The sequence below is a fragment of the Pongo pygmaeus genome, chromosome 19 (assembly GCF_028885625.2).
Source record: "Pongo pygmaeus isolate AG05252 chromosome 19, NHGRI_mPonPyg2-v2.0_pri, whole genome shotgun sequence".
NCBI classification, from domain to species: Eukaryota; Metazoa; Chordata; class Mammalia; order Primates; family Hominidae; genus Pongo; species Pongo pygmaeus.
In genome coordinates, this window is record NC_072392.2 from 96,809,723 (window position 1) to 96,823,521 (window position 13,799).

The 13,799-nt window shown below is 49.7% G+C and overlaps 1 protein-coding gene across 1 annotated transcript in view; it reads right to left on the reverse strand.

The window, feature by feature from the left end:
• Positions 1-13,799, reverse strand: part of DNAH17 (dynein axonemal heavy chain 17) — a 167,174-nt gene that overhangs the window by 129,104 nt on the left and 24,271 nt on the right. The window contains exons 12-16 of the mRNA XM_063656557.1: positions 11,153-11,418; positions 10,177-10,372; positions 7,607-7,753; positions 1,867-1,975; positions 699-802 (exon numbers count right to left, since the gene is read on the reverse strand). Coding sequence (XP_063512627.1) covers positions 699-802; positions 1,867-1,975; positions 7,607-7,753; positions 10,177-10,372; positions 11,153-11,418 — 822 coding nt within the window. The remainder of the gene's footprint in view (positions 1-698; positions 803-1,866; positions 1,976-7,606; positions 7,754-10,176; positions 10,373-11,152; positions 11,419-13,799) is intronic.

The following is a 13,799-nucleotide window of genomic DNA, read 5'->3' on the forward strand; positions in this document are numbered from 1 at the left end:
CGGGCAGATCACCTGAAGTCAGGAGTTCAAGACCAGCCTGACCAACACAGAGAAACCCTGTCTCTACTAAAAACACAAAATTAGCTGGGCATGGTGGCGCATGCCTGTAATCCCAGCTACTTGGGAGGCTGAGGCAGGAGAATCGCTTGAACCCAGGAGGCGGAGGTTGCGGTGAGCTGAGATCACACCATTGCGCTCCAGCCTGGACTCGAAACTCCATCTCAAAAAACAAAAACAAAAAAACTTCCTTTTGGATATACTGCTGCAAGTGTTTTTGCACATTAGAGCATCAGTGACAGACCAGACCACCTAGAAGGCTAATGAAGGATTTCCCCAGTGCTCTGGAAGGAGCTTGAGTTAGAACTGTACTGCTTCTGTACTGAGCAATGGGCTCGTTCCCAGTGGGGGTGAGTCTTGGCAGATCTCTTTCCACCCGTTGCTACTGGCACTGGCCTGGCACAGAGGGGGCCTTGCTGAGCTCAGCAGAATGGAACAGAACTAAATTCCACAGAGCAACTGGGCTCTTTCTGCCCTGGGACCACTCTGATATCATCCTACCAGTGGAGAGCACTGCATGGCGGCTCCCACTGCACCCCACACATCACAGCACTTTCTATGGGCCTCTACGCAGGCTGGTTTGCCCCAGGGCAGCCCCAGGCCCCCACAAAGGCCCGCTCTGTGCTCTGTCCCTTGCTTACCTTCATAGCCTGGGAAATTCCTTCTATATTTTGTTTTGCCTTTTGCATCCTGTTCTGCAAGTTGTGCAGAATTTCTCGCACCTCTTGAATGTACTGAAACACACCTAAAATGGAAGCGTAACGGAATCTTACAAAATGAACAATTCAGGCCGGGCGTGGTGGCTCAAGCTTGTAATCTCAGCACTTTGGGAGTCCAAGTTAGGCGAATCATGAGGTCAGGAGTTCGAGACCAGCCTGGCCAACATGGTGAAACCCTGTCTCTACTAAAAATACAAAAAATTAGCTGGGCATAGCAGTGGACACCTGTAATCCCAGCTACTCAGGAGGCTGAGGCAGGAGAATAGCTTGAACCCGGGAGGCAGAGGTTGCAGTGAGCTGAGATTGTGCCATTGTACTCCAGCCCGGGTGACAGAGGGAGACCATCTCAGGAAAAAAAAAAAAAAAAAAAAAACAATTCAGCAGGATGAAAACTTCTCTTGGGTTGGCTTAAACTCATCACTACGAGACAGCCCTGGGAAAATACCCTTCCTATTCTGGAACATGATTCCCAGAAGAAATCGTTGAACGTTCTCTGAAATGAAATGCCAAGGAATCACAAATATAGTTTCCCTTTGGACATAGGGTTTGGAGAATATGTGGACCCTTCACCCCACGTAGGAGCCCCAGACTCCTCATGTTAAAGGGTTCCACCTCTGGGAGCATCAGAGATGGGGCCAGGGGGTCGAGGACCTTCTGCCTCGTCCAGTGGTGGAATGAAGGGAAGAAGGGGACTCGTGACTACACTTCTTTCTACTTTCCTGATGTCTGCCCTGAGTTAGCCAAGACGTGCACCGGCTCTGCTCACCAGTTGTGCATACTCTGTGCATGCTTGATAAACCAACAGTGGAAACCGGGCCTCCAGCAAGCCCCGTTTGGGAACCTTGCGAACCTCTTGGCAGTTCCCAGGGAGTCTTTGCCGGATTCCGTTTCTAAATGACACAGATGGGCTTTTTTTTTTTTTGGCCTGGGCAAGCAGGGAGAAGTAACTATCCTTTAGCCACCTTGCAGTTAAAGCAGATCCATGCAGCCAGGAGGCAGAAGTGGCCACTGCAGTGGTGTTTGAGGACAGATGCTGGGCAGGGTGGACCCCCAAGTTTCACCCTAGGTTGGAGGAATGTGGCCTCTGTACCTTCGCCATTCCAGAATAATGTTGTTTCAGCGCTCAGTAACTTGACATCGATTGCTTCCAGTTCTGACTTTATTAGTAGAAATTCTACTGCCTTCACTGAAGTCTTTATCTGCAAAACAGAGGGGACACGTTTTGTTCCGAATCCAACCAGATTTTACATTGTTCTCTGGTAAGGACTTTTATTTCTCAACACCAACTAATACGGTTTGGATCTGTGTCCCCACTCAGGTCTCACGTTGAATTGTAATCCCCAATGTTGGAGGTGGGGCCTGGTGGGAGGTGACTGAATCATGGGGACAATGATCTCATGAATGGTTTAGCATCATCCCCTCAATGCCGTTCTTGGGATAGTGAATGAATTTTCTTGCAATCTGGTTTTTAAACAGGTGTAGCACCTCCCCCGCTTCTCTGTTGATCCTGGCTTGTGCCAAGTGATATGCCTGCTTCCCCTTCACCTTCCACCATAATTCCAAGTTTCTTGAGGTCCCCTCAGAAACAGAAACCACTATGCTTCCTGTACAGCCTGCAGAGCCATGAGCTAATTAAACCTCTTTTCTTTATAAATTACCCAGTCTTAAGTTTTTTTGTTTTTGTTTGTTTGTTTTTTTGAGATGGAGTCTTACTCTGCTGCCCAGGCTGGAGTGCAGTGGTGTGATCTTGGCTCACTGCAACCTCCACCTCCTGGGTCCAAGCAATTCTCCTGCCTCAGCCTCCCCAGTAACTGGGACTACAGGTGCCCACCACCACACCCAGCTAATTTTTGTATTTTTCATAGACACAGGGGTTTCACTATGTTGGCCAGGCTGGTCTTGAACTCCTGACCTCAAGTGATCCACCCGCCTCGGCCTCCCCAAGTGCTAGGATTACAGGTGTCAAGTATTTCTTTATAGCAATATGATAATAGCCTACTACACCAACTGAGCCAATGATGATTAATGTTTTTTGTTTGGAAATCGTATTTCAGGACACTCCAACTTTTAGAATGACTTTTATCACTGAGGATTTATGTACACAGTTACTGTTTTTATGTTATAGTATTCCTCTTTCTAGCCCATACCATGGCTAATTAAGAATCAACTGTGTATAGGTTGGTACAAAAGTAATTGCCATCTATGCCATTACTTTTAATACATAAATCCTTGGTATGTAATCCCAAACTTTTTGTATTTGATATCTTTTTATGATTCTAAGCCAAAGAAATACATGTGGATCACTGAGCATTTCTTGGCTCAGACCCTTTCCCCGGTCATAAATCTAAAGCTCAAAATCTTTTTTTCTAATTTTTAAAATATAGAGATGGGGTCTTGCTATGTTGCCCAGGCTGGTCTCAAACTCCTGAGCTCCAGCCATCTTCCCACCTCAGTCTCCCAAAGTGCTGGGATTACAGGTGTGAGCCACCGTGCCCAGCCCATTTTGGTACTTAATGTTTTTTTTTATTTTTAACTTTTTTTTGAGACAGAGTCTCACTCTGTCACCCAGGCTGGAGTGCAGTGGCACAACCTCTGCCACTCAGGTTCAAGTGGTTCTCCTGCCTCAGCCTCCTAAGTAGCTGGCATTACAGGCTAGCCTGACACCGCGCCTGGCTAACTTTTGTAGTTTTAGAAGAGACGAGGTTTCATCATCTTGGTCAGGCTGGTCTTGAACTCCTGACCTCGTGACCTACCCACCTTAGCCTCCCAAAGTGCTGGGATTACAGGCGTTCAGCCACTGTGCCCAGCTCATTTTGGTACTTTAAATAGTGCACCCGCACCCATGCCTTCGAATGTTTTCCAACCATTAACTCTTAGGATAGGTGGGTAGGGCAGATAAATAGAGTGTAAGGGCTGTTACTGGCTGAAAACCAGACAGAAGTAAAGGATGCATCTACAGGATTACAAAGCAAGATGATGTGTAGCAGGATTCCATCCATCAGGGTTGGGTTGTTAAACAATGACAAGGACAGTGGTTTCTCCCCAATCGAGGAAACCCTGCTCTGAGACTACACGCTACGTGAGAGAACCTCAGAACACACCTCTTTAGTGTGCTCATGAGTAAATCACGATGCTCCTACCATACCTGGAGTCTAAAGGGGGATATCTTTAGACAGAATTTAACCAGCTAGAAAAAGGTGCTGTGTTTCTAATGAATGCACTGTGGACAAAAATATTAGGGCCCCTGGTAAACAGAATCCGGGGAGCCCTGCCGCAGCTGCCAGGGAGGGAAGGGCTCCTCTGTGTGAAGGCTGGGCTTCAGGTTTTGCCCACAACTTACACAGATCCTCAGGAGGGCAATGTATTGTCTCACTGTAAATAGCCCAGAAAAGTGCCTAATATTATGACTTTGTAATTGCCAGAGTGAACATGGCTGGTGGGGGTGAGATCCATTTAATCTACCCTGCTGATTATTTTTCCACAACCGATATTGGAAAGTCCATGTGAGGGCTCCTTCTCCGTCCCTTGGGGTCTGTCCCTTGCCTGGGCCTCTCAGGCCACCTGCTCCATTCCCCCTGCAGCCTGCGTTCCTGCTCACTCGTGGTGTCTCTGATCCTCCATGGCTGTAGTGTGGATGGGGCTGGGGCTGACTGTACGATTCCCTCCTGTGCCCACCAGCATCGGACTGACACATCCTCTCTGGGACCCAATTCTAAATTCCCAGGATTCTAAGGAGAGGGAATCTTGTTGGCCCCTGTTGGATTAGGTCTATAGAAGGCTAAATTGTGGCTCCCAAAGATGTCCACTTCCTAATCCCTGGAACCTGTGACCGTAACCTAATATGGTAAAGAGAATTTGCAGGGGATGACTGCCTTAAGGATCTGGATGGAGGTTGCATATGTGGGTGGGTGGGATTGTCCAGGGAGGCCAAAGGCAATCTCAAGAATTCTTGTAAGAGGGAGGCGAGGCCAGGCGCGGTGGCTCATGCCTGTAATCCCAGCACTTTGGGAGGCCAAGGCAGGCAGATCACCTGAGGTCAGGAGTGCAAGACCAACTTGGCCAACATGGTGAAACCCCGTCTCTACTAAAAATACAAAACTTAGCTGGGCATGATGGTGGGAGCCTGTAATCCCAGCTATTTGGGAGACTGAGGCAGGAGAATCACTTGAACTTGGGAGGCGGAGGTTGCAGTGAGCCAAGATTGTGCCACTGCACTCCAGCCTAAGTGACAAGAGCAAGACTCTGTCACACACACACACACACACACACACACACACACACAGGGAGGCAAGAAGGTCAAAAGAGAAGGCATCAGTGTGATGATAGAAGCAGAAGTTGGAGTGATGTGCTTTGAACATGAAATCATGTGGCCATGAGGGTTGTCAACAGGACTGTGCCACGGGGTGCCGAGATTAAACAAGGTTTCTGAGGTGCATGTGAGGTTGTTTCTGGAAGAGATAAGCATTGGAATGGGTGGGCTCAGGAAAGCAGATAGCCCTCCCCAGTGTGGGTGGGTCTCATCCAATCATTGAGGGCCTGAATAGAACAAAAGGGGGAGGAAGGAGGAAATCACCCCTTGTTTCTGCCTCATGGCCTGAGCTGGGCCATCTCATCTTCTTCAGCCTTTGGACTGGGATTTACACCATCTGTTCCCCTGGTTGTCAGGCTTTGGACTCAGAGTAATACCACCTGCTTTCCTGAGTTTCCAACTTGCAGACAGCAGGCTGTAAGACTTCTTAACCTCCGTAATTGCATGAGGCAATTCCTCACAATAAATCTCCATATATACATGTCTATATCTCTATCTGTCTATCCATCCATCTCCATCCATCCATCTGTATCTATCCCCCCATCTATAGCTATCTATCCATTCCTCCATCCATATAATCTATCCATCCATCTACCTGCTTTCCTATCTCTCTAGATAACGATCTATCTATCCATGCATCCATCCCTCCCTCCATCCTCCCATCTGTCTATCCCATTGGTTCTGTTTCTCTGGAGAACTCTGACTAATACAATGGCCATGAGGCCAGGAATGTGCAGCCTCTAGATGCTGGAAAAGACAAGGAGACAGACCATCCCCCTGAGCCTCCAGAAGGAGGCAGCCCAGCGGATGCGTTGACTCCAGCAGAATGAAACAGATTCAGGACTTCTGACCTCCAGAACTAGAAGGTAGGAAATATGTGCTGTTTAAAGCCACTCAGTTTGTGGTGATTTGTTACAGCAGCAACAGGAAATGAACAGTGTCCAGACTGGCCCCTTTCCGCCGTGGCTTGGGGTGGGGTCAAGGTTGTATGGTACAAATGGTCACCTTTCCCAGGACATATGAGTGGAGTCCATAAGAAAGGGTGTCTAGAAGGAGGACAAGCACAGTGACTGCTTGCTGAGCCCCACAGCCACGCTCTCCGGGCCCCTCGTGATTGCACAGGGATGTTTGTAGCAGATTTATTTGTAAAAGCGAAAACTGAAAACAACCCAAATGTCCATCAACAGAGGAATGGCTAATAGTGCTATATCCATGCAACACATTGCTACTCAGCAATAGACTCAAATTTAAAAAGAAGAAGAATGGTGCTACATGCAACAATGTAGACTAACTCAAAATAATTAACCGAGTGAAAGCAGACAGAGAAAACAGAACACGTATGATACCATTGCCCTCTGGTTCCCGACTCGGCTTCCAGGGCCTCGTACCAGGAAGGAGGCGCCCTCAACAAGCCCTGTGTTGCTGGATGGGACCGCCCCCCACCTCCAACAATTACTGGGAAGTTTTTCCACAGTCAACCTCTTTTGATTACTGCGTCAGGTCCCTAGATCAGATGGACGCCAGGAATCAAGGCCAAAAAGGAGTTCTTGAACCAAAGAGCTGAGCGGGGACCGCCACCTCCCAGCCCCTCACACACAACTTCCTCATGATAATCCTGCTCTGGGTTCCAGGAAATGCCCATCCAGTCCTCCTCACATTAACGGAAGTAATGGAAGCCATGTTGAGTGACTTTAATATTATCCAAAATATATTCAGGAGGGTAAATGGATCTATAAAGAATCATGTAATTGGCCAGGCTTGGAGGCTTATGCCTGTAATCCCAACACTTTGTGAGGCAGAGGCGGGCAAATCACCTAAGGTCAAGAGTTCGAGACTGGCCTGGCCAACATGGTGAAACCCTGTCTCTACTAAAAATACAAAAATTATTTGTATTTTTACTACCACCAGCTGGGTGTGGTGGTACATGCCTATACTCCCAGCTCCTCAGGAGGCTGAGCCAGGAGAATCGCTTGAACTTGGAAGGCAGAGGTTACAGTGAGCCGAGGTTGTGCCACTGCACTCCAGCCTGGGTGACAGAGTGAGACTGTCTCCAAAAAAAAAAAAAAAAAAAAAGTAACGTAAGCCAAAGCCCAGTGGGAATAAGATATTCATCACCAGCTGTTCTGAGTCATCACTATCTTTGCTGCTGCTATTTGCATGAATAATGAAGACTAGCTTGAACCATGTCTAAATATTAAAATACACACTAATTTAATTCTGTTCCACTTGGAGATCTTACACCAGCAATTGTTGGGTGACAACAAATGCTGGTGTAAGATCTCCAAGTGGAACAGAACAGGATGGCAGGACAGAGATCTCTGACTCCCTGGTCACGAATTTATCCCAAGCACATACACATAATAGGTACTCAGTAAATATGCAGTGAATGAAAGAATGAATTTGAGTGAATGGGAAGATTTCCCAGGAAGAGCCACACCTCTGAAACACACAAACTGCAACTTGACAAAAAACCAAAACAAAACAAAGCTGCATCAGGAATAGTGCCAACTCACCAACTCACCTCATTATACCAGCCAACGATGAGCTCCAGGTTGCCCACAAACTTCCGGAAAGTTTCGTTCTCTGAGAACAGACTCTCTGCACTGTCTGGAATCTCTTTCTGTTGCTGGAAATTCAAATACTTGACTTCTCTCAGAACTGCCACCAACTAAACGACAAATGAAGATCAAAGAACACGTCAGCAGGTCACGTCAACAGTACAGTGTTCAAGCAACAGAAATGAGCATCTGCCCTGGGATGTTTTGACAGCCGGGGGGAATCTCAAAGTTGGTGGGAGGCAGTGTTTGCTGGCAGGACCAGGACGTTTTCACCCTGTTGGCTGATCCTGAGCCAGAAAGCACTGATATCATCCTTATGGGTGGATGACATCACCCTCATGGGTGGATGACATCATCATTGCAGGTGGATGACATCATTGTCATCACCATGGGTGGATGATATCATCATTGTAGGTGGATGACATCATCATCACCATGGGTGGCTGACATCATCCTAATTTTCTTATCTCTGTCCTCTCCTACCTACTACCCGCAAGTGGTTTGGAGTAAGACTTCGGGTCTTCACTTGTGTCCTCCCTGGAATCTAACCTTCCCTTTTCTCTCTGCTTTCACCTGGTTATGACCCGAGATCAACAACAGGGACATCCCTTCCAACAGTGCTTCTGTCCACAAAGCTATTCTCAAAGTTGAGATAACCTCCATATTGCTGAACTCACTGGTCACATCATGGGCTTCATCTCATGGGATCCCCCAGCAGCTAGCACTCTTTCCTCCTGGGCACACAGTGTCCTCCTGGCTTCCAGGACACTAGACATTCCTGGTCACCATTATTAGTCTCTTTTGATAATCTCAAGATGTCCATGATGGGGCGCCACAGACCTTGTTCCTTCTCAATTTACCCTCAGTTGAATGAGATGTGATGTCATCCAACGTCATAGCTGCCTGGACCAGCCAGCCCATTTGTCATCTCCACTGAATGAGGTAATGAGATGTCCAGTGCCGTGGCTACAAGTACCGTCTCTGTGTGGATGGCTCCCACATTTATGTCTCCAACCCCAGCCTCTCTCGTGACTTCCAGCCTTCTGTATCCACCCGCCTACTCAGCTCCTCTGTTTGGATGTCCAGGTGACATCTCATACCCAACAAGGCTAAAGCACAGCAGCCCATGCTCCCCTGTGGCCTCTGCCCCACCTGCCCTGTTCGCCGATGGCAATTCTACCCGTCTACTCACCTGACCCCAAAACATTGGGACTGACTCCCCTCTTCCAATAACGCTCCATTTCCAACCTACTAGGAGTCTCCATGGCACTATGATCAAGTCCAGAAGCTCACCACCACCTTCACCGCTGCCACTCTGGTTCTAGCCACCACCTCCCAGCTGTCATCTCTTGCCTGGATTGTGGCAACAGGCTCCCAACTGATTTTCCTGCTCTTTCCTCCAGCCCCGGCTCCGTTCAATCTACGCACCTCACAGCGTGGAGAAGGGTCTTTTACAACTAGAAATCTAATCGCAGCACACCTCTGTCTGACACCCTGCAGGGGCTGCCATCTTGCTCAAACCAAACTCCAAGTCCCTCTGTGGTCCATGGGGCCCTTCCTCGTCACCTCTCACCACTTCTCCTAGGACCTTCCCCTTTGCCCACTCCCCCGCCCCACTGCCCTCCTTGCTGCTCCTGGACTGCACCAGGCTCTCGGGCGCCTCCTGACCTTTACTTTAGCCGCGTGCTCTGCTGCAAGGCTGTCCCCTCCATCTCTGCTCAGCGGCTCTCTGACCTCCCACAAGTCTCTGCTCACATCTAAAATTGCACCTGCCCCTTCTACCAGCTCTATTGATCTTCTTAACCTACCCTTCCTGCTCTTCCTTCTGTGGAACCTGTTGCACCTTCTACCGTATCATACGCTTGACTCCCTCGTGAATGCGAACTGATCATCCTCCCCACCCTCCTGCCTGGAGGTCGGCTCCAGGAGGGCAGGACAGACAGATAGTGAGCTCTGTTTGGCTCACTAATTTATCCCAAGTACATAGACGTAGTAGGTGCTCAGTAAGTATTCAGTGAACGAAAGAATGAATGTTAATGAGTGGGAAGATTTCCGAGGAGGAGCCGCATCTCTGGTTTCCCTGCCTTCCCACGTGCAGATTGGGCAGCTCTGGGACTGTGCTTGTAGGAATTTGGTTCCATCCTCCGTTCTGGACTTTCCGGGTTTTAGCCACAGAACCCACATCCCAGAGCCCACAAGTGTGAATTCTCCCCAGCGTGCCTGCCTTGACCAGACAACGCATTTGTCTAGATTCGGCAAAGACATTTTTTTCCCCAAATGTCAAGTTTCAAATTGACATTTCTTCTTGGGATCACATGAACGCTTTCAAGAAGATACTCATTGAAGCTATTGTCAAAGTTGCTTCTGCTTTCCCTCATGTCTTAAATATACCCTAGACACACTTAAAAAGTAAAGCTTTAGGCTAACTGTGATATAAACATCGACCTCCATAAATCCGTGCTGAGGGAACCTTGGCAGGTCCTCCCCCCGCTCCCAAGGAGCCTTTGACGCGGTCCCCACTCCTGGCACCCACCGCTTTGCTGAAGTTGACATGGATGAGGTTGCTGGTGGCGTCCCGCAGAATCAGCGGCTGCCCCAGGTTAAAATGGCAGTCCTGGTCCACGCCCGCCACCCACTGCTGGTAGATCTTCTCGCGGTGGCACCTCAGCAGCTCCATCATCTCGTCATACTTCTGATAAATCAGCTTGGCCTCCGCTCCAGACATGACCCTGGAATCAGAGCGGGAAGGCAAGGCCCCACTGGATATCTCCTGTGGGGTCTCTTCGGCACGTCCCATTGTTGCTGCCCCATCTGGGGTGCCGAAGCGACCAGCCACCCATTTACTTGAGGCTCACAGACTGAATATGCAAACGAGCAGTGGCCAGACCAAAAGTTCAAATGGAACTCTGACCTGCAGTCTGCAGCCATCAGCCCAGGAGGCCAAAATAGAACCCACGCAGCAACTGGCTCCCGACCGCCAGGAATGACTGCCAGCCCCTCTCCAACTTTCCTTCTCCCTTTCAACCTGGGGCCAACCAGATGAAAGCAAATATGCCCCCCAAACGACCACATAAAAGGCCCCTCTCCTGGTCAGCTGCACCAGCCTCCCCAGGCCAAGCTGGGGCTCCCCTGCAGCCGTCCCTGCGTCCACCATGAAGCCTCCCCGGCCCCTGGCTGTCCCAGAGACTCGGCCAAGTGCACGCAACAGTGGCTAGGCCAACTGCATACACAGCCTCTTCCTGTTCCTGCCTGGGTGGTCTTCATGTCTACTAGGCTGGTGGGCAAGGGTGGGGACCAGCCAGATTCCCCCCGAGCACTCCCACCGAGAAGGCGATCAGGGAGGAGGGAGGACCAAACGGGGTCTCTTCTGGGCTTTTGCTCTGGGAGGTAACAGTCTGGTCGACAGGAGGGGTGGTCCCGCTCAGGGTTGGGACAGTCCCTCTGGCTCTCCCGCGCCATGGAGGCGGGGTGCCTGCCCCTGCCTGCCCCTGGCCAGGGCTGTGACTCACGGGTGTTCGATGTGCTTCAGGTGTTTCATGGACACCTCCAGCCTCTCCTGCATCTCCAGGCCCCACTCGAGCTGCCCGGCCACGGGAGGCATGTTTTTGTGGATCAGGGGGATGTTCCCCTCCTCGGAGGCCGCCATCTGGGCATCGTACAAGATCTTAGCATTGTCTAGCTCAGCATCAAACAGCTCCAGCATGACTGAATACCTGGGCGCCACCTCGGCAAGAATCAGGGGCCGCTCCATGAGGCCCCCACACATGTACAGGAGCTGAGGAGAAAGGAGAAGCGGGCCTCTTCGCCACAGTCCCCTCCCCTTCCCCAGCCTGTGGCTGTGGACAAAACGGGCAGGGCCAACCTTCAGGAGCGAGGGAATGTGTACCTTGCCAAAACAAAAGAATCCATCAGAACCTTTCTGTGTGTGTTAACTGGCTCAGTGGAAGCCTCTATGATTTTCGGTTGACTTAGGCCGAGTTCCCCAATACTTGGCTTGTAATCCCACAGTACAAATAAGTCCAAGGGCTACAAGAGTTTTTTCTAAGCCCAGGAAAAATGAGAATTCTGGTAAGGAAGATTTAAACAATTAAAAAATAGACTGAGCACCACGGCTCACACTTGTTATCCCAACACTTTGAGGGGCCGAGGCGGGAGGGTCACTTGAGCACAGGAGTTTGAGACCAGCCTGGGCAACATAGCAAAATCCTGTTTCCACAAAACAAACAAACAAAAACAAAGAATACATGAAACTAGCTGGGTCCAGTTTTTGTATTCTTTTGGGTATGCGCTTATAGTTCCAGCTACTCAGGAGGCTGAGATGGGAGGATTACTTGAGCCCCAGAGGTCAAGGCTGCAGTGAGCCAAGATTGCACCACTGCACCCCAGCCTGGGCAACAGAGTGAGACCCTGTCTCCAGAAAAAACAAACCCAAAACAACTCCAAGTAAACAATTTTAAAATAGCCATAATGTTGCATTTATATTCCTGGGCTTCTACTCTGATAAAGATAAATGGAGAAATGTTTTATCCACAAGAAGTGTTCCTCTTAGGAAGAGCACTGCCGCTCTCAGGGGCAGCTGAGGCAAGAAAACCACCATCAGAAGATGTGTTTTGCTCTGCAAAAGCTCTGAGGGTCAGACCAAGTGGGTGGGGGACCAGAGAGAGGGAAGACGACCTCACACGAAACAGGGTCCCCCAGTGCTGGGTGTGAGTGGGAAATCCGAGAGAGTTTCCCGGGGCTGCCATAACCCACGCCCGGTGGGGCCAGACCTGCTGCGGTGAGCCTGAGTCTTAGACTTGCCCCAGACTTGGGTTTGAGAAAGGTGACCACTGTCCCTAGAAATGGCCGCGGGAGGAAAGACCAAAACATGACCGCGAAGAGAGGGAGAACTTTCGGGCCCCAAAAAGTACAGATTTCCCAAATGCAAGACTGCGGCTATTTTTAAGTTAATTGTGTTTTTCAAAATTGTTCAAATCTTCCTTACCCAAATTCTGATTTCTCCTGGGCTTAGAAAAAAATTGTCACCCTTGGACCTATTTGTATTGTGGGTTGTACAAATGGAGCAGCCGTGGACTCTCAGGCAGACACGGAAACGCTGGTGTCCTGCCAGCTACCGCCTTCCTCCATGATCGCCTGCTGACGTATGAGGTGACCAGTTTCATTTGTTCAAAGCACTGACATGGGGCAGTTGGAAAAAAAAATGTTCCTCTTAATGGTTTATGACCATCCTGTCCTGGCATTTTTTTTTTCTCTGTCTTCCCATTTCTGTCTCCTGCTTTTCATGTTTATATAGTTTTTGGCTTAATGACTTTTGGAAAGGAAGTGAATTCTATTTTCTGCCAAGAGGAGATCATGTGGAAAATTGCTCTAGAACGTTCCTGGCTGCGTGTGAGTTGCTGATAATGAGAACTAACTCCAGAACAGGCAGGGGATGGAAGGCACAGAAGGGAGAGAAGCCCCAGGGCCCTATCCTATTTAGAGCACAGGGCTGTCAAACCAGGGGGAAAAGGTTCTTAGGTCAAAGAGAAACGCGAACAGATGGCGATGGAAACGGGTTACAAGAGTTATTTCTCCCCACCGCCTCCCCGCCCTTTTCTTTGTTTTAAATCGAGCATAAACACACGTGAAAATTTTTAAAAAGAGACTCTTTCTTTTAGAGCCCAAAAGCCCCTCTTGACCCTAACAGGTGCTGGGGGTGCAGGGGAAAGCCTGGGGTGGGGTGACTGCATTTGTTCCTCGCTGGCTCCATTCTGCAGAGGCCGAGTTGGGTTTCTTCCAGGACCTCCTGCTCCTCACAGGGTAGGGGCCTAGGGCTCCCGAGGGCTCACAAAGTGGAACTCGCCAACCCAGCTCCCTCCCCACTGCTGGATCCCCTAGTGAACCCTGGTGGAAGTTCAGTCCAGATCCATACACTGGTCCTTATCTGCTCTTCCCCTTGTGCCAAACTAGATGCAGGGGATGGAATCTCCATGTTGGGGACAGCGAGACTCTGGGGACTCGTCTGGCCCTGGCCGGGTGACCAGTTACTTAATTTTTCAGGTTTTCCTTGTTGGAACAGCAGCAGGGAGTCACAGCACCTCCCCGTGGAGCCGGTGTTAGGGGTGCAGGAGCCGCCAAAACCAGCTGCCTGCCTGCCCGCCCAGCCCATGCGCCTGT